This window comes from Actinia tenebrosa, unplaced genomic scaffold (genome assembly GCF_029948245.1).
Source record: "Actinia tenebrosa isolate PJP-AT-01 unplaced genomic scaffold, QUT_ActTen_1.0 PGA_scaffold15__27_contigs__length_11533743, whole genome shotgun sequence".
Classification (NCBI taxonomy): domain Eukaryota; kingdom Metazoa; phylum Cnidaria; class Anthozoa; order Actiniaria; family Actiniidae; genus Actinia; species Actinia tenebrosa.
This window is the reverse complement of record NW_028292575.1, coordinates 10,716,713-10,736,447: the sequence shown is the minus strand read 5'-3', so window position 1 is coordinate 10,736,447 and position 19,735 is coordinate 10,716,713. Positions and strand designations below refer to the sequence as shown.

General features: G+C 36.9%; 3 protein-coding genes across 4 annotated transcripts; 1 reads left to right on the top strand and 2 right to left on the bottom strand.

The window, feature by feature from the left end:
• Nucleotides 1-82: 82 nt before the first annotated feature.
• On the top strand, nt 83-5,138 carry LOC116301689 (RING finger protein 11-like). Its single transcript, XM_031710783.2, has 3 exons — nt 83-317; nt 398-540; nt 3,430-5,138. Exons 1-3 carry the CDS (start codon nt 213-215, stop codon nt 3,602-3,604), a joined length of 423 nt encoding a protein of 140 aa, XP_031566643.1. The 5' UTR covers nt 83-212; the 3' UTR covers nt 3,605-5,138.
• A 43-nt stretch (nt 5,139-5,181) lies between these two features.
• Nucleotides 5,182-13,444, bottom strand: LOC116301695 (solute carrier family 4 member 11-like). The gene is made up of 18 exons (XM_031710790.1): nt 13,372-13,444; nt 13,110-13,162; nt 12,809-13,016; nt 12,458-12,542; nt 12,112-12,235; nt 11,903-12,010; nt 11,555-11,774; nt 11,291-11,413; nt 10,667-10,780; nt 10,124-10,256; nt 9,529-9,602; nt 9,007-9,211; nt 8,685-8,791; nt 8,356-8,521; nt 7,760-7,933; nt 7,173-7,368; nt 6,758-6,930; nt 5,182-5,616 (listed from the first exon to the last, which is right to left on the bottom strand). The coding sequence occupies exons 1-18, from the start codon at nt 13,442-13,444 to the stop codon at nt 5,553-5,555; spliced, it is 2,400 nt and encodes a 799-aa protein (XP_031566650.1). The 3' UTR covers nt 5,182-5,552.
• An 835-nt stretch (nt 13,445-14,279) lies between these two features.
• Nucleotides 14,280-19,170, bottom strand: LOC116301688 (uncharacterized). 2 transcript variants are annotated; one of them, XM_031710781.1, is made up of 7 exons: nt 18,856-19,170; nt 17,840-18,185; nt 17,476-17,511; nt 16,319-16,387; nt 15,848-15,925; nt 15,316-15,517; nt 14,280-15,236 (listed from the first exon to the last, which is right to left on the bottom strand). In XM_031710781.1, exons 1-7 carry the CDS (start codon nt 19,061-19,063, stop codon nt 14,967-14,969), a joined length of 1,209 nt encoding a protein of 402 aa, XP_031566641.1. In that variant the 5' UTR covers nt 19,064-19,170; the 3' UTR covers nt 14,280-14,966. The 2 variants fall into 2 exon arrangements, with proteins under 2 accessions (XP_031566641.1, XP_031566642.1); XM_031710782.1 differs by lacking the exon at nt 17,476-17,511.
• Nucleotides 19,171-19,735: the final 565 nt, after the last annotated feature.

Below are 19,735 nucleotides of genomic sequence, written 5' to 3'. Positions count from 1 at the left end.
CAAGTGTTGGCTTCCGAAATCGTGACGATGTTTTGCCGAAGGTGATCGGAAAACATCACGAACAATCCAAACATGACGTCATCGATAATAGAGCAGGCTTTTGACATTTTGTTTTGGTGCGAATAATTTTTCTATTCTTCAAATTTTGTAGGAAAATAAACGATCTTCAAGCCGCTCTCTAGGTCTTTTTGGAATTTTTCTCCTTTCCCAACATGGGAAATTGTTTAAAGAGATCGGAACAGGACGATATTTCCTTGTTACATGAGGATGAAAGCGCAGATTCCCCAACAAGAGGAGAACCACCGCCACCATATCAAGTACGACTACTGATCACCTCGACAAACAACTGCTTTCTTTTGTCTCAATTTAACAGATTTTTTCACCATTCTTTCGCTAGGAAGAGTCTCCAATTTACATACAAAGTCAGCACGCTCCACATCTATTATCAGAAGAACAGCAAATTCGTCTAGCTCAACGTTTAGGACTGATTCAACATTTACCAGTAGGAGTATATGATGGATCGAAAGGAAAAAAGAGAGAGTAAGTTGGAGATAATTTAAGTCTTAATCACTTTCCCTTTATTTAAATATTAGAGATCGGAAGTGTCCAAAGACACGAGAAGATAAAGCTACAAAACCTACGGATTTTCCTGCCTTTAGACCATGAATTTTGAGGAAATGTATGTTGCTGAAATAATTCATTAAATCGTTGAAAATGTATGATCGAATAAGAAATGTGCGAAAAGATAATCCTTTTAAGACTTTTGTTTCGTTCTTAACATTTCTAGACTTTATTTTACCAAGGTCCAAGTTTAATATTATCGAATTTTTATTTTTGTTTACCAACAAAAGAATTTTAATGGTTCTAGCGTTCCGTGCAGATGATCAGATATCGGTTGACTCTGTACGGATCTTATTACTGAAAAATAATCTTGTTTTTTATATCATCTTTATTTGTTATAACGAGAATATTTTACCCTCTCAATACCAAGATGAATATTTTGAGCAAAATTTAACACATCTCTTTCGTTTTTCGATATTGTTATAGCATGTCTGACGAGCACATGGCTCTATAACTTAAAGTGCCTATCACCCTTTTTTTTTTACTTTTTCATATCGAAATATAAGCTATTCTAAGAAACCTGTCGAAATAATTTTTTGATTCTGACGCTTCTTTCTATTTTTTTCGAGCGGTCAAAAGTGCGAAAATAGGAAGATTTCAAAATATGACCGAGCGAGAGGGGAGACTGGGCTAGTGACGTAGAAGGAGCAACACGCTCTTCTTGATTTACAAAGAAATGTATGGGATACTAGGGGGGATACTGAAGACGTCCTTGCGTTTCTTGGGTTTTTTTAGAAGTCCTTGGACTTTTAACTACTTTCTTGGGCTTCTATGAGGAAGTTAATTATCTAAAGATTCCATTTCCAGTTCTCATCAGGATTCGTAGCCTAATTTACTGGTATATTAGTGAAGCGAACACAACCTAGCAAAGCAAGCGAGGTGACTGAAGTGAAGTGATTCCGACCCGATCACAAATATTATCTCATTGGCTGGGAATAAAACTTGTCAAAACCTTAGTAAATACACCAAAAGTACAGCAGCATAGATAGAAATTCCTACCTGGAAATTCCTAGAGTCGTTATAGGGAACCGAAGTTGATAACAGGTAACATTTTACTTGCCATTGCTCGAACTGAGTCGTCTTCGCACCGGACCGGGAATTTATTCCCGGTTTATTAAAGAATAAAACAGTTTTGGTGATTGTGGTAACATTTCAGTGGTTATTAAACTCTTAAGAAGTATTTGGTGCATTGCTAAAAGGGCTGTAATGAATGATTGAGACAAAATTCCCGTACGACTGACACAATAATACTACTATTCACAATATTTTAATTATTTGCTACCGTAGAATGCTCTTCAGATTTTTTACCTTTATCGAATTTCCCTCAATAGACGATCGTTTTATCTTTAAAGATAGGTATGGCTAGATACTGTGAGACAGGATAGAAAACTGATAGAATAGAAAATATTATATTTGACTATGAAGTGAAACCATGTTGACCTGCAGAGTAACAGTAGACTGATGATGCGAAGTGTCACGCACCCTTACATGTAGTTCCTCGACTGAACTACTACAGTATAAATATATAATGCAATTCATGTTTAGATATTTTGAAAACTGTTAAGCCATCTACATTGAAAAAGATTTTGTGAACTACCTGGAGTTATTTCATTGTTTCTGTTATTTACATTCGATGTTTCTGATTTGGAAACGACCTGGAAGAATTTTGCGCGGCACGGACTCACATATTCATCCATAAATACATCAGATATTAATAAGAATAATGCTAAAAAATTTATGACTTAAAGGGTGTAGGTACATGTAGTGCTCAGAGTTACTGTATGTGAAATCTATAAGTTTTTGAAGCTAATTTATTACACTTGGTTCTGAGCGTGACAGCCTAATATGAGGTTTTCCCTAGGTTGCGTTTAACTTCTCGCTGCTTTTCTTTTTCTTAAAATAATTCAAAAATAATATCATTCTTGAAGTCTGAAGTAATTAACATCCTCTAACCAGAAAAATGAGGTCTTTTGAAAGCGTATAAACGGCAAATTGGTCATAAATACCAGTGAAATCTAGAGAGAATGAGGAAACATCTAAACCCAACTTACTCCTCTTACGTCACAGCCCAGTCCTCTAGGTTATCATTTTACGCGGCCAGAGTCAAAGAAATGCCTATTTTCGCACTTTTGACCGCTCGAAAAAAATAGAAAGAAGGGTCAGAATCAAAAAATTCTTTCGACACGTTTCTTAGAATAGCTTATATTTGGATATAAAAAAGTAAAAAAAAAAGGGTGATAGGCACTTTAAGCTTACATCTTTTCATGATTATTATTTTGCTTGAATACAGTCGTCAAATTTTTCCTGTACCTTTTTATGTCTATATTCCAACTTTGTTATGAATATAATAGTGGCTACCTCTTGCTAGTAATCAATGCAAATATTTATAGTATCAATTGTTGTTTCGTATGAATTTTAATTCATTCCAAAACTGGTGAAAATGTTCAAACTTATTGTCATTTATGATTAATGACAGGTATTTTGAGGATATGGTAATCATACCAGGAGAAAAATCTGACGAACTGAATGTTGAACTTTTTCATTAGGTATTTTATTAACAGGGCATCCTTCCTACTGAGATATGAATGTGAACAGCCCTTTATGTAAATAATTAGTTCTAATATCAATATATATTTTTGTTATTTTACTTTTAAAATTTTTATTTATAGTATTATTGATATATAAAACTATTTAAAATATTTCAAGTACTAACGGATTATTTGAACAATATGGATAGATAGAGTAAACACTAAAAAATAATCCTAAAAAAATTTTGATGAGACTAATTATACGATTTGATAATTTCAGATGTGTTATATGTATGACAGACTTCATGGTTGGCGATCCAATCAGATTCCTTCCCTGTATGCATATATATCATAAAGAATGTATCGACGACTGGCTTGTTAGGTCATTTACTTGTCCTTCTTGTATGGAACCCGTAGAAGCTGCACTTTTATCAACCTATGAAACACCCGAGTGATTTTGAATTGTAATGAGTAAATATTGAAGAATATTCTGCATGTTTTAGAAACCATCTTTTATAATCTCGATTCTGCATGTATGTTATGCTAAAAATCTCACACCAATTCAAACAAGGTGCAATAATGCCACAGGTTAAGTGCCAATCATGTTTTATAAAATGCAGTACTTTGAGGTATATTCAACTTGGTCGGCATGTAGGTGTTGAGCATATCCCATTGGGCTATAATTAGACTATCACACCTCAAAAGGGGTCCAAATGGTTTAAACAAATTGATTGAGAGATTATTCTTTTAACAAAGCTTGACATGGGATTTCATCAACAATTTCTGATGTTACTTATTAAATATACTAGCTATATCAATATCTAAGACATTTAAAGGTCATATTAAAATGGCCCAAATAGTTACTTTATAATACAGGTTTTTGGTACAATTAATGACTATTAATTGTGTGAGAAAAAAGAGAAAAAAGAGAAAAAAGAATATATGACAACCATTAATTAGCTTATTTATACCCTTGTTACTATGGTAACTATTATGTTGTGTCTGGTAAAACGTTTTTGTTTTTTTATATTCAAACAGTATCTATGGATACCACCTATACCTAGTATTTTATATAAAATGTGACAGGTATGGCTTACATGTTACGATAATATTTAATCCATGCCGTGCTTGTCAGTGCTTAGAGGAAAGGCTTGACTACACAATGCAACCTCATCAACTTACCTTAAACATTGTCTGTAATGTTGCCTACATTGACATCGCCTGCTTTGGGAAAATCACACTGTGTCCACCCAAAACATCACCAGTGATATCACAAAAATAGAACTCATTTCTAATTCTGCCACGTAGGCATCCCAACATTGCACAACAGTTGCACTTGTGGACACAGTGCGATTTCCCTGTTGCAGGCAATTATGCACAGGCAATGTTGCATTGTGTGTCTAAGCCTTTGTAGCACAGTGTTTGTAAGATATGACTGAAGTTGAATGAGAAGCTAGGCGAGTGATTTTCTGCCCAAATTCAGCATTGTGATTGAGAAAAAGGCAAAAAAACCCAAATCAAGTGTCTTTTTGCTCACAAACAGCAAAGTGAGAGAGAAAATGTCAAAATAATTATTAAAAATTCCTTTCTTGATCCCCATAATATATGTCAAATAATTTGACAAGGTAATTTCCGTTAAGATAAGATAAGAATCTTCGTTGTTAATATAATTCTGAAGTTTTGTTGTAAAGCTGTAAAGCTATCAAAAAAAGTAGATGTTCTAGGGGTGCTACAGATGACTTAAAATTCCTTTGAGATATAAATAACAATGAAGGCCACCATGTTGGTTGATCGAACAAGAGAAGCTATAATGAGGTATGCTTCGATATAGTCAACCAACATGGTGGCTATGATGTAACACGCATCCCAACAATAGAAATAATTAGTTTACTGCAAGTAATTGTTAAGTAAACTAAGAAAATGTACATAACAGTTTGTTTTTAGTTATTAATTAATTTGTAAATAAAATAAAATGTTGAACACTCAAAAGGTTTAAGTGTCATCCACATGAAGAAAGTTGAATGAAGGACTTTAGAATTATCAATGGATGACAAGAAAAAAAGAAATAGGTGTATTGAGATGGGAATAAAGAAATTAAAACGACTTTGGAAAAATAAATAGAGGGAAAAGTGGCAGAGGAAAAATGAAAGCAAAGTGTTTCTGTGAAAATGAGGCATCTGGATTAAGGTAAAAAAAAGAGAATGTTGAAAAAAAAAATGACAAAAAAGAACGGTTCAGTGATCAAGAGGAAGTGGAACCAAGAGATTTTTGGTCAATAAGAGAGGAAGGAAGGGAAAAACAAATGGAAGTAAAATTAGGAAGATCAAAATAGTTCGTTCAAGACTAAGCCAGGCGTGATCCCACTTCAAGATCATCAATAGTCTTGTACAGTCTTGAAGGATATCAAAGGTTTGCATCCATGGCGTCTAGGTACTTGTGATGAATCAACTTAGGAACAAGACCATGTCTGTAAAACAACACGAATACTTTAATAGCATTAACCATACATTTAGGGACGGCGGAGCAAATTTTAAAGTGGGGTTTTGGGGGAGGGGGTGGGGGTAGGATCTTCCGTTTTAGCACATCTTAAAGTATGGGGCTAGAATCTGTTTCTTTTACGGAACTCAAACTAAGACAAAATAATATATTATTAATTAATTCAGGTGTTTATACCAAGTAGGGGACCAAGTGTCCTATTGCATTCTTTGCCTCCTTTTGGGCAAATCTTTAAATAAATAGATAAAGATAATAAATAATCGTGACAAAATGCGGGGCCTAAAGCTACCGCCCCAATTTCCCTGGTTCTGCCGTCCCAATCAATCACATTATGGCTTTTATCGGATTAACATCAGCTTATTTTAACAGGGTCTTTCGTACGTGTTTTTTTTTATCGGGTTCAGGGGATTATTCACCGGTAGTACCTTTTTAGTCTCTAGAAGAACAAATTGACGGAAATACATAATAGAATTTTCTAGAAGTGAGTTTATAGTCAAACAGTTGTTAATGACATGCAAGATAGAGCTCTATATAGTGTGATAAATAAATGCAAACTGTAATACTGTCAAGAGAGTATCTTCGTGAAAGATATATTGAGAAATCCTTGAGGCGCACGCTGTTGTTTTATGAAATCGGTGAAAAGAAACGAATATAAACATCCGCAGGTTCAAAGAAAGCGCATGTGGTCGTATTGAAAGCTACGTGCTTTCGTATGTAAATAAGCTTTCATCCGAAGGCAATAAAGGGGATTGAACGTGCGCGCACTTCGATGCCATCACAACGACTCATAAATACTAAATCGCAGTAAAAACATATTCGAGAGGACAGTGTGCGAGAGCATTCAAATAACAAGTGCGCTGTTATTATACGTGTACAGCGAGGACTTTGTATTCTTATACGTTATATCGCAGCTTTCTCTATTCCAAACCTCTAACAAAGTGATAATACTCAAGGTAATGACACGAGATCTGAAATGCGAAAAAGCGTCCAAAATAAATAGCCCTTATTAACCCATTGCGAGGTTCGTACCGTAAATTATGGACCGCAAATTGACCAATCATGGTGCGTGATTACTGACATAGTAGAATTACAGAAAGAGGATGATTACAAACCTGATAGGTAAGAGAAGAATAAGAAGTACAGGAAAAATCATCTTTATGTAAGATAAAGAACCAATGAACCCAAAGGCACAGAGTACAAACAGCTGAAGGAATTGTATAATGGTATACAAGTGGATCTTACGCTGGGGGACGCGACGGATGTAGTGATTGGGAGGATAGGCACACTATAAGGACGAAAAAAACCAACAATCATCAAAAATCGAAGAAGGCTACGAAGACTATAACCAGAAATATCTACTGTGATGTTGGAGCTTCTTCTATTGCAGGATCAACTAGTAGATAAGAGCCGTTTCCCGATAATTATCATATACATAAGCCAAGATCCCCATCCCCCTCAGGCATCTGGCCCTGGCCCATTCTCCTCTTCCACATACCAGGCGGTTCCTGAGGAATAATGTCTATATACCTGTTCCGTTACGAGTAGTAAGAATCTCTCGAACATCTGGCTGTTAAACAATGGTGTGATGGCCACAAACAGGAAGAGGCCATCGAGAACAGATGATGGGATGTAGTTAAGGGGTGTGGGTAACATGAATAAAGACAGACCAACCATGATGTGAGATATCAGTAGTGATAGACGATTCTCCCGTACCTTGACGATCCTGCGTATGAAAAACATGAATGGATGGGTGCGTGGATTAAGAAATGAAAGAATGGGACAAGAATCTGATAAGTAGAGATGGATGGATGGATGGATGGATGGATGGATGGATGGATGGATGGATGGATGGATGGATGGATGGATGCATGCATGCATGCATGCATGCATGCATGGATGGATGAATAGAAGAAGGAGGGAGGGAGGAAGGAAGAAAGGAAGAAAGAAGGAAACAACTCATGGATGGGTTATGGGGTTGATGGATAGATGAAAAAAAATGAATTGAATATTGAATGGAAGGACGAAATCCATGCATGATTGCGTTTCAATGTTCAACTGACTGAATGTAACTGAAAGAAAGCAAGCCATAGCGTCATTCATGAAAGAAAACTCACAGCTCATGAACGTGACCTTGATCAACCCTCTCCTCGACATCAGCCAACGCCCTGACGTGCAGGGGTGAGTGAGGTAAAGCAGCATGTACCCATGGCAAACCAAACAAGGACAGTACACCGTTGAGGATTCCAATAACCAACAGGTCTAGATGGTATGCTGTACCTTTCTTTAACCTTGTAACCACAAATAATGTTAATAATAATAAAACAAATAATAATAAATATGCTATTAACGATCTACCTTAAAATTCATTATCGTTGAAAGTGAAAACTGCGAACCCAAATGCCAACATTTCTCATTGCAAATGTAGTGATGTTATGAGAACCCTTCACTCCCCTTCCCCTCCCCTCCCCCTCCCCCATGTGGCAAAGGCTTTAATTTCTTGTTCCAGTGCTTCTAGGTCATAGGTTGACCGTGAAGCACTAGATCGAGAGAGCCTCTGAAACCAGCGTGTGAAAAACATGACATCCCTTGAGATAAAAATATAAACAATGAAACAACCGCCATGTCGGTTGATGTCAACAAGAGAAGCTAATGACTAACATGGCGGCTACGACGTAAAATGTAAAATGTACCCCAAGAATAGTAGCCTTACCGGTTACTGGGATTATTTACAATAGCACTGACGATATTTTGTGCCATGAAGAATAGGAATGATAGACAGAATCCCAGGCCACAAGAACCAAGCACGGCTCCATTAGAAAGAGAAGAGAATGAGGAGAATTTGATTTTAATGGTACTCTTGTAATCCACCTTGTGCGCTAGAAAACAAAAAAGAAATGAAGTCAGTCACGCAGGAAAGTCATGGTACCAATCACGCAATCTCTGATTACCGGGTCAAGGCACGGCACGGTACGGTACGCCCACTTTCTCCCAAAGCAAGTTAGTACACGGCCTTTTTTTAAATAAAGTGAATTGACTCACTTTGAATGTCTTTAAAGACAAAAGATCCAATGAAGGAGAAGAGTACAACAGAGACTGGCAGAGCGTAGTCAGCAAGAGCTTCTCTCTTGTCAGCATCCAGGAAAGGGCTGAAAAAAACAAAAAGGTTTTAAGAGATGAACTGATCCTTGAAGAACAGCCGAGAACATCTTAATAGTCGCCTCCGTCCGTCCGTTCGTTCGTTCGTTCTCGTTCACTCACCCCTCCAATCATTAAAAGCAATCAATTCGCAACAAGCAATGCTGTCAATAGCAACCATTCTTGATAAATAAAATAAAATACGTCAGGCGTCTTAGTGTCTTACCTTTTTCTGCAGTTGTAAAGAGTGACACCAAGCAACACGGTTCCGAAGCTGAGCAGAAGGTACAGGACACCACCTTCACGGGAACAGAAACACTGCTCGCTGTTAAACGAGGTACACGTTGACGAATCGTGTGTTGATGTGTTTGACTGCTTACACAAGCTACAAGTACTGTAAGGCAGGCCCACACAGTTGGGTTTATTGTATTCTGGTAAGAAACATTCAAATATAACGATCAGTATTAAAAATTTCCATACAGGAAAAAAGGAAAATGCAGTCGGCTAAGGAAACGTTCAACAACCTTTAAATAAAAAATCAAATCACTCAGTCACTCAAGCATCCATGTAATCCAGGTTTTTTACCCACTCACTACTTTAAAGCAAGCCACTCGATCACACATACAAGCAACAGACCAAGCTTCAACCAACAACCAATCACTCAGTCATCCAAGCACCCATACTGCAGGTCCACCCGCCTCGTAGCCACCAATTAACTCAATGTTCATATTATGTTTGATGCACTCACCTTTGTGAATGCTACTCAGCGCAGCTACTGTGAACGCCACAGAGATAAACAAGGCAAATATCTCATTGGTCGACCTACAAGTGTAAAAAGCGCCAATCAACAATCAGCAGAATCAACCAATAGAACCATTGCATGTGACGTCAAAGCAACTTAATTTTAAAATATCTCATTGGTCGACCTACAAGTGTACAAAGAGCCAATCAACAATTAGCAGAATCAGCCGTTAGACCCCTTGCATATGACGTTAAAGCAACTTAATTTGGAGGACAAAACAAAAGAATTTCAATCTCCTGAGAATTGGAAACCTTTTGCTATGTCCTCCAAATTGAGCCTCATTGGCTGATGTAAACTGCTAGCTCAGTACTGTGTAATGGGACAGCGTTAACGAATACTGTTCCATATCGACATAACAAGAAAGCCCTTGGTTTTCTCTATGCCTTTTACCGATGGGGTTCCTGTGGATTTGGCGGGAAATTTCGCATCAAAACAAGTGCGCTCACCCCCTCTCTTCTCCCCTTCCACTGGAGACTGGAACTGATCTTAAGCGTACAAATGCTTTTAAAAATGTCTAATATGATAGAATTTTCAACAATACCTTGTTGACCATCTCATTAGGTTGGATACACCAAACAGTGAATAAATGATGAGAAAGAAAGCATTCCATAGACCAGTCATGGTGTACATCGCGAAGAAGTCCAGGTTGAAGTCGTCACAGATGCTGTGAATAACTGCAAATAAGAATGCTAGTCTTGGGATGTGATATGAAATGAGATGGAAAGGTGGGCTGAGAATGCACACGCAGACCTAAAGGATGGACAGACAGAAAGACAAAGAGCATATAAACAGACACACAGGATAGACAGTCAGACAGACCACGTGGACAGACAGACACATAGATAGACAGTCAGACACACCTCAATGACAGACAGACACACAATTGCATATACATCGCATTGACAGAAAAACAGACAGAAGATAGATAAACAGACAGAAAGACAGACACCCCATGGACAGGCCGACTCACAAAAGACATGATGTTTGCCTACGGACGGACAGACGGACCGACGAACCGACGGACCTACGGACGGACGGACGGAGAGACAGGCTTTAGGCACATAATGCAATATTATCTACAAACCTTTGACGTACAAAGCAAGCGGGGCAGTAGTGAGTAGTACAATCATTGGTTGACCAGCAAACAGAGAGAACACTATCCCTCCACATGACTGGGATATGATAACCTTCTCTATACCTAGAAAAACAACCATGACAAAGATGAACGCCCAACATCCCATTACCTGACTACAGATACCCTAAAACATATCTGGGAAGGCATTCATGGCTTTGGGGGAGGCTGGGAGGCAGAACTCCCTTTATTATATTTATTCAATTAAATCTCTGAGTAGTGGCGTAGCAAAGGGGGCGGGGCGGGGCAGCCCCCCAATAGGTAAACTGAAGCCGTGAATATGGCGGGAAACTCTAAAGATGAAACGCGTGCGCGTGTGTTTTGGCGGGAAGATGGTACATTGCCCCCCTACTCCTATGGACGAGACCTCACTTGTGTCCCCTGTCTGTAAGTTAGCCATGCCCTGACTTAGATCAGCCCAGAGGTTGTTTCAGGGTTCAATCTGTGAGTTAGCCATGCCCTGACTTAGATCAGCCCAGAGGTTGTTTCAGGGTTTGATCTGTGACTTTAGCCGTGCCTCCAGAGGTCGTTTCAGGATTCAATAGAAATCAAAAGTAGGAAATGGTAATGCGTTACCTATTTTGCCATTGGTATTCTTGCTGTTCAAAACCCCGAAGGCAATGGATGGCAGAAGGCAAGCGAAGTATAGAAACATAACAGTAGCTGCTAGTTTCTGTATGGTACGATGTCCTATTACACCTGGAATACGAAACAAAATCCTGATAATTTCTATATCTATTGGTACGACGGTACATGACTATATCAAAGGTACTAAAGAATCTTATTCCCATGAGGTTTGTAATGGGAAAACATTACGCCCAAAGCCGTGGAAAAACTCACCATCGATGAAGTCTGAAGTATAGTGCGGCCATCTTCTCTTTAAATCTTCTTTTATTCCTCGACCAAATGCTATAAGACTGTATTTCTTTGAACCTTTGGTCAGGTCCCCTTGTTGATCAAAGGATGACGTTACTTTGAGTACGGATCCTGAACGCGTTCGTTCTTGGTCCTTCTTGTGCTGCTCTGCTTCCATTGCCTTTTTGTATTCACGGATAACTTTCTGGAGTAACAAAGAAAGATTCATCCATAAAACGAACACGAAAGTCAGGGCCGGGGAGGCCCTGACTTCATTATTAGGAAAATTACTCTATCCATATAATATTAATACTTGGTCAAAGATAGCTTTACCAAGAATTCCTCCTCGTTGTCCGCCTCCAAGAGCTGCTGCCTAAACTCTATGTTTGACAGAAGAGTTGCAAAGGTTCGTCCTGTCTCGAGGGAACTTTTTGTCCTTTTCTAAACACCAGAGATATATTTAATTCAAAAACTCATTACTGACCATTTTGATAAATATCAGATATTATCAATGTATTAGTAATGACTTAAAGAAGTCTTACTGTTTTTCTAGGTGATAATACGAGAACCACCAAATGTGTGCCCTGGAGGGTCCTTCCAAGATTCGTAGCATGTCGTAATCTAGCGATGGCCACATTACTGTGATGAACCGACGATACCTCAGCCCTAAGAATAAATAAATAAAAAATAATCCATTTCTATAGAGAGAATGGATAAAAATTATGATTTCAAATGCCTTCCGATGTGAACAAATAGGAATGCAGCAAATATCCCACCATCCAATTACAATGCGAGTGAAGCGAGTGTCAATAGACATGGTACTGCATATGGGCTTTGCCACCTATGCTCGTATTCTCATTGCCCTGTCAAAAATCAATAAATGCTTACATAGCTACAAGCCATCCTTGCGTTTCTTCCCAGCCACTTCCTTCAGATTTCTCAGTCCCCTGGATCACATGTGACAGACGATGAACTGATAAAATACGAAAATGTCGGTCACAGTTTAGACTGGATGATCAAGGCCATGAGGAAGTTTGAAGATTTACACCCCTTTATAATAGTATAGTAAAACGTTTTGTCTAAAGCCCAAATTTACCAACTTTGATAAAGAATTAACTAAGATTTGTTTAGAAAATCTTAAGTTTTGGCATAAAAACACATTTTTAGGGCACACATACACACGAGGGAGAAACTGATAAAGAAAAAGGGAAAATAGGCAAAAGGTATTGAAATACGTACTAGAGTCCTTTGAAAAGAAGGCATTTTTGGCTTTTTTTAAACTAATGCTGCAGCCACGAAGCTTTGATATCAGCTTCTCCATCATAATATCCATAATTTCTTCTAGTGCTGTCACGCATACATTCAGTAGAATGGTTGGGTTTGCAAGAAATCTTTCTATATCTCGAAGAGCTCTGACTTCAGTGCAGAAATCTTTCATTTCGATTCTCTGAACATTAAAGGTACAAATGATAAATTGATAAATGAATTTTGGTAGTTTGAATGTTATTATTAATAAACACAAAATGCAGGTCTATCAAACCGTGTGCTTGGTGTAAACCAGACAAGACTTCGTTTCGTCTTCTTCATAGACATCTATGAAAAAAAGCGGGAGTCTTTCTTTTCTTACTTACAGTCACCCAAGAGAAGCTTTATTCTCTAATAATACCCAGTCTCAGAATAACTATATCTTTAACTCTTTATTATTACACCTCTCACTAAATCTTAATAATAAAAAGGTTAGCTATTTTTTTCATCATAATCTTAAAACAGGAGGGTTTTTTCCAGAGTTTATTTTAGTTTACCTTGGTCCTCTGTCGCTATGTCCTCCATGTCTATCACATCAGCTGAAGAACTTTGATCTACCGATAATTGCATACTGATTATCTGGGACAAAGCTACCAAGATTATGATTTTTTTTTCAAAAAGTCTACTTTTCTAAGAAAGTTTAACCAGAAAATCACCAAGAAATCGCCTTCGCTACTAGTCTTTCTCCGATGCACTACCACAGGGTACCCAAAATGTAGACATTCCCACATACTTTTAGTTGGCAATGCACCTGAACTGTTTGCTAGCCTCTATTTTTGTGCAAACATTTGACCAAGGCCCTATGCCGAATCAAGATGAGTTATTTTTAAGACATCTTTGAGAAATAGCCCATACATAATTTGTTGGTAGAGTGCATGCACTAAAACCGTGAACATTAAATAGTACTAATTAGTACTATTTCATACAGAATCCTTTGTTTTCTGTTGTTTAATTATCACTATTTAGTGCTAAAAAATTTGTATTTGTTTCACGGATTTAGTGTGAGCACTCTAGTTCGAGTGTTTGGATCATATCTGGTCACCTCTGTAAACCTTTTTTCTCCTCTATTTCAAGTCAATTTATAACTAAATCTACATGGGTTAGATTAAAGTGGAATCAAGTGTGCGAATAATACTGGAATCAACAGACCCTTTGTATGCTGTTCACACACTAACCTAAATTTCCAAGCTCCTACTAGGAGTTTGATAGAGTGCAAACAATATAACCGTGAAACTTTAGTAATACTAAATGGCACACTTTCATACAAATTCCATTGTCTTCTATTGTTTAATTAGCACTATTTTGTACTCTTTAGTAATTAGTGTTTCACAGATTAATTGCTTGCACTCTAATGTACATAATACCCAAACTACTTGGAGCAATTATTCTACAAAGACAACATCTATCCAGTGTAAACCTTTTAATATCTTTTGGTGTTAATTTCAGCATGTTTTATTCCTTGATTAAAATTAAACAGTCTGATAAATAATGCATCCCATCTAATTTATCATACAATCTCTTAACGTCACAAAAAGAATTCAAGGAAACTAATTTGTCACTGATTACCTCTCTTTTCATTTCTCATGTAAGACAAGATTAATATCAAATAGACTAGCGCACCGTATTTTAACACCTTTCCATTCCATACCACAAATTTAGCAATTTGGCATTGCAACTGGAAAGAATAGTTGTACAGATGACCCAAAATGTGTTGGACAATATACGCAACACTGTCTTACAAATGTCCAGTAAATTCCAACAATTTTATAAATTGATCGATAAGTAGAATTTGATTTAAGAACAAAGAACCAAGCTACCAAGCAATGGTTATCCTTTTCTATTGCCAGGCATTCCTATAGAATGCGACAACAGATTATGGATTATAAAAGGGGAATCGAAAGCAGGCATTTAATTTATATCTTGGAATCATCCATGCCTTACCCACATATAGCTTTATATGGGATGGTTTGAAATCTCTGATGCAATGGAGGTGGAATGTCCTGCGTACACCTGGTATGGTGTTTTCTCCTTTTTAACGGATGCACCACAAACTATATAGTCATTTTTAGAAAAACACCAAGTTTTCTTTTTATCACAGTGTAGGGAACTCTTCCTGATTAATTTCAAATTCAGTACTTCCTCCTTCACGGCTGCCACCACCAAATCCTCCACCTCCACCTCTGCCTCTTCCTCGGCCACTTCCTCTTCCACCTCCACGGCCTCTACCTCCACCTCCACGGCCACCACGACCACCTCTTCTTGGTTCTTGGTTCTTGGGGTCACCACTAGTGAAGTCAAAGTGAATTCCTGTGACTTTCTGCTTGACTCTTCCAGAGGTTTTAAGTTTTTCTTCATACATCAACTGAAATTAAAAAAAGAATTTGGTTTTCATTGATGCAAAGCTAAAGGATGTGATGTTTGTATAAATATTTCTACACTACCTGAGTTTGAGCATCCTCCTCTTCTTTTTGCAAGAGACGAGTATTCTTCCACTGTCCTTTCTTTTCACCTTCACCAGGTTTACGGACTTCATAGTTGATCTTAGCACGGAATTTTTCCTGAATCTCCTTCCATTCCTCAAGCGTCATTTCCTTGGCTTCATCTTTTTCGCCTTCTGTCTCTTCTACTTCTTCAGCCTGGCCTCTGTTACATCAAAACACAATAAAACAAAGTTTTAAAATTCCCTCAACAAGTTTACTTCATATTAGACAGATTGGAATGGCTTTAGGAGTATACTCCAAAAATAATCTAAATTTTCCTGATTTTGCTGATTTAAGGATGCTCATACATGTGCAGAAGGCCACATCCGCAGATTTTGAGATTCTGCATGATGAAAGTACATTACTCGAAGTAAAACGAGCAAATAAAAAGTGTGGGTCACTAACTTTTTTACCCTTTCTGGAGTAAAAATGCATGAACAATGCAAACATGAAAACTCTGTCTTAATAACTGTAGGCACAAGACATTACTTACTCCTTATCTTTGTTGTCATCAGGACTAGATTCTGCCCAATTATTTGATCTTTTCTCTTGATCCAAGGCCTCTTCCTCACTAAAAACACAATTCATCCACATCACTATTATCATCTTCATCAATTTTCACAATAATCAAATTGTTATTTCTTAATACTCTATACATTATAAGATTGCAAAGGGAATCCCAAATCATAAAAAGCAGTACAAGATAGATATAATTGCCTTTTCCAGTAATTCAAAGATTTATCTTTAGATTTTCTTTTCTTCTTTTAATATACTTGTCAAAGAGTTATGTTAGTTGCATCTTATTATTATGATGTTGAATTTTCATATTTAGAAAACCTCTATATTATATTGATACCCTGAAAAACATCTGGGTAGATCTTAGTCAGCACAGCTTATTTATTTAAGCTTACATATATGATGAATGAAAGCACAATAATCAAAGCAATAGCATTAGTGTACTTACTGGGTATCAGTTGCATTACCCCAGTTGTAAGATCCACCACCTTCTCTCTTTTCCTGGGGTTTGACAGAACTAAAATATTTTGACATCAATTTTAACATTTTATTCAATATCGATGTAAAGCAGATTTCATAAAAACAGAAATATTTAAAGGATGATAGAAATAATGAGATCTACCCACAATAGAATACACATGGGATAAATATAAGTCAGCTCAATTTGTCTAATAATAACTTGATCTTTTATCAGTTTAGAAATGTTTTTTATTATTATTAAAATTAACTTACTGTGTGTTTTATTTTTTATGCTAGGAATTTTAATATTAAATGAAAATTTTATGAGTTTTTATTAACGTAAGATTTTAGAGTGTAACTCAAAGGAAGTTAAGTGTTTAGAGTATATTATCGATTTATGATTGTGAATTAACTCCTGGAACAACAGAATGTCAAGCTTTAAGTTTGATTTTAGAAGTACTTGATTAAAACCAAAATTAACAAGTTAAATTTAAAATTAACTTGTATGTATCCAAGAGGAATAATAATCATTGGTAAAGAAACAGTTGTAGTTACAAATATGTAACATTATGAAGCCAAAAAAAAAAGGGTTTAATGCTCAAAATAATTATTTCATGTTAAAATAAGCATGTTTATATACAGTCAATGTCATTAACGTTGTCCACCGAAAATAGACATTTACACATTTACACTTTTAGACATTTAGACTACAAGAAATATCACGTGTTTCATTATGTATTCTTTGCCTGGTGTGCGTCAGCCCGAACTTTAAATGTAAAATTCAACTCATGAATCGAAAAATCCAGAATGCCCGACCATTTAGTGAGGATCTAAGATGGAGAATGGTATTTCAGCATTTGTTTTATGCAGGAACCTTTGAGGAAACATGAGATATTTCTTTTAGTCTAAATGTGTAAATGTCTAAATATCTAAATGTCTTTTTTCGGTGGACAATGTTAATGACATTGACTGTATGTGGAATTTACTCCCTTAGATTTGAGAATTAAATTGAAAAATGAAGAGAATAATAATTTTGATGTGTTTAGAGTTTATATGGGTCATTGTTAAATGGTATATGGATATTATACATTACGTCACAGATAAGATGCAAGGTATCTATGATGTTAAAAGAGATAGTATCCACACCTTCTGGATGTTATTCTTGAACCCTCTTCTGGGCCTCTAAACCAGAACAAAAGAATAACTTCCATCATTACCGACTCTTTCTAGTCGATATCATTAGTACAGAACTTATTTATTTTTACAGGTGAAAGTTAATGCCTCATTTAGAATAGTTAGTCAACTGAAGAAGTAATGTTGTTTTTTAAGGATTTAGGTTTAAGGTTTGTTTCTTTAGATATGTTTTTATTTAAAAACAGTTGGTAAACAGTTACGTTATGAGAACCATGCATGCTTACAATTTGCATTCATTAATAAACATTTATGTATGTATCATCAGCAGAGCTCAGTGAGGTAAACATGGTTTAACAACGCGTTTTCGATTACTTACGTTCTATCACTACCACTTCTTCTTTCAAACTCTCGTTTTCTTCCTCGTCCTCTGTCAAATCCTCCTCTTCCTCTTCCGCCACCTCTTTCCCCTCTGCCAGAGACTCTGCCTCTTCCTCCAAATCCCATGCCTCCAGTACGTTCTTTATCATCCTTAGCAGGTGAGTCAGATTCAGGATGACCTCCTTCATTCTCTTTTCTACGGTTAAATCCCCCTTTACCACCTCTTGATGGAGGGATGTTTTCCCTGTCTTCACGGTTTGGCCCGTTAGTGAGCTTGGTGTTTTTCTCGTTTTCACGTTTCACGCCATCTTTGGCTGGTCGTCCGCCCTTCTTGTTGTCACGAGCTGCAAATAAAAACAAAAGCGTTGAACCTCTGCCTGGTGAACTCTGTTTAAAACACAACTGACGGAATCTTACGAGAAATTTTAACTACCATGGAACCAAATAAAAGGATTAACAACTCTTATTCGTACTTTTTAACCACGTTTTTACTTATTTGTACTGAGGATGACATATAATCCAAACATGGACGCGTGTTTATTGCTCGCATCAAGCTTCCCTCTGCTTAACACCGTACAAAAACGACAAATAGGTAATATTTAGAGGCAATATTACGAAAACAGCGCAGATTGTACCAGAGACGAGTATTTGTGTGTTTTGTTTTAGGTGTTTTAACGCCGGGGAAAAATTTCGCAACCTATGCAACCGCGTGGTCTTGTCTCACAACCGAGTCCTATCACTCAAATACTAATCGCTCTAAGCACAGTTATTACCCCTAAAATACCACTTATACACGAAAAACCCAAAGAAAATCGACTGCACTGCTCAGGAGAAGCTTAATTACGCCTTTAATTAATGCCTCGCATTTCGTGTAAAGGTATTTCTAGCACATCTGAGCGAGTGAAGTCATCTATGTCTATATGTACACCCTCACATTTTATCGTCATGATTTTAAAATGTACAAATATGCACACAAATAAAATATGAATTTAACAACAACATTGTACGACTTACCGTCCTTCCTCGTTTCTTCATTCACAGCCTCTTTCTCTTTCTTACTCTGCTGAGCTTTCCCATCCTTGACAGGCCGTACATCTTTCTTCTGCTTCTCCTTATCTTTCGCAGACTTTCCTTGGTCCACTACGGAATCCACGGGTTCTTCATCATCGGCCAAAAGCCCAAAGCGATTATTAACGCCTATACTATACTCTACTGCATCCATTTTGGATGGATGGCTTTAAAATGGAGGTGATATAGATAGATTTTACTCCACCGTTCAGCTCAGGCGATGGTCGTGCACTAGAGTACCTGTAGCGCGCGAAGCATCAACTTAATAGGCACGTTCACATACGGCATACCGCTCCTCCCTTCAACAGGGGCTTTATAGGTATGAATATATCAATATATAATGAACCAGTCCTAAAATACTCGTGTTGCTAACTTTCGAAAACAACCTCTATATTTTCTTTGAATCCTTTGAATTTAATAGCGAAATTCGCTTTTTCGAATTCCTTTTTCAGCGTTACATAACAAACTACCTACATGATCGTTTTGAATTGGGGTTTATGCTTAGGGAGGGTAGGGTGGGGATATCTTTACCCAATGGTAAAAAAAAGGCTTAATTTTTCTCTAACAAATTCTAACGAAAGTTAAAGAAAGAAATTTCAAATTCACCGCAATTTGCACTGTAATTTTTCATTAAAAAAACGGTAAATTTTTTTGGTAAGAAACGTTTGATGTGGTGATGTTAGTCTTCAATAGCAGGTACCACACTTAGAGCATTACAATTAATAGACATAACAGATGGTGAAGGTTGTGTATTTATGTCTCAAAGTTCGTCGTATCGATTATCTTAATATTGCTTGCTGAAAAAATCAACCATTATAAACAAATA

What these genes read in the sequence shown, in the direction of transcription:
- LOC116301689 (XM_031710783.2), top strand. Translation starts at nt 213, where the DNA reads ATGGGAAATTGTTTAAAGAGATCGGAACAGGACGATATTTCCTTGTTA. An exon ending in AACCACCGCCACCATATCAA is followed by an intron (nt 318 to 397) that starts GTACGACTACTG and finishes TTCTTTCGCTAG; the next exon opens with GAAGAGTCTCCAATTTACAT. An exon ending in TCGAAAGGAAAAAAGAGAGA is followed by an intron (nt 541 to 3,429) that starts GTAAGTTGGAGA and finishes TGATAATTTCAG; the next exon opens with ATGTGTTATATGTATGACAG.
- LOC116301695 (XM_031710790.1), bottom strand. Translation starts at nt 13,444, where the DNA reads ATGCAATTATCGGTAGATCAAAGTTCTTCAGCTGATGTGATAGACATG. An exon ending in TATTATCACCTAGAAAAACA is followed by an intron (nt 12,011 to 12,111) that starts GTAAGACTTCTT and finishes TCTGGTGTTTAG; the next exon opens with AAAAGGACAAAAAGTTCCCT. An exon ending in ATTCTTCTCTTACCTATCAG is followed by an intron (nt 5,617 to 6,757) that starts GTTTGTAATCAT and finishes GTTGTTTTACAG; the next exon opens with ACATGGTCTTGTTCCTAAGT.
- LOC116301688 (XM_031710781.1), bottom strand. Translation starts at nt 19,063, where the DNA reads ATGGATGCAGTAGAGTATAGTATAGGCGTTAATAATCGCTTTGGGCTT. An exon ending in GGTAATGCAACTGATACCCA is followed by an intron (nt 15,926 to 16,318) that starts GTAAGTACACTA and finishes TTGTGTTTTTAG; the next exon opens with TGAGGAAGAGGCCTTGGATC. An exon ending in AGGAGGATGCTCAAACTCAG is followed by an intron (nt 15,237 to 15,315) that starts GTAGTGTAGAAA and finishes TTTTAATTTCAG; the next exon opens with TTGATGTATGAAGAAAAACT.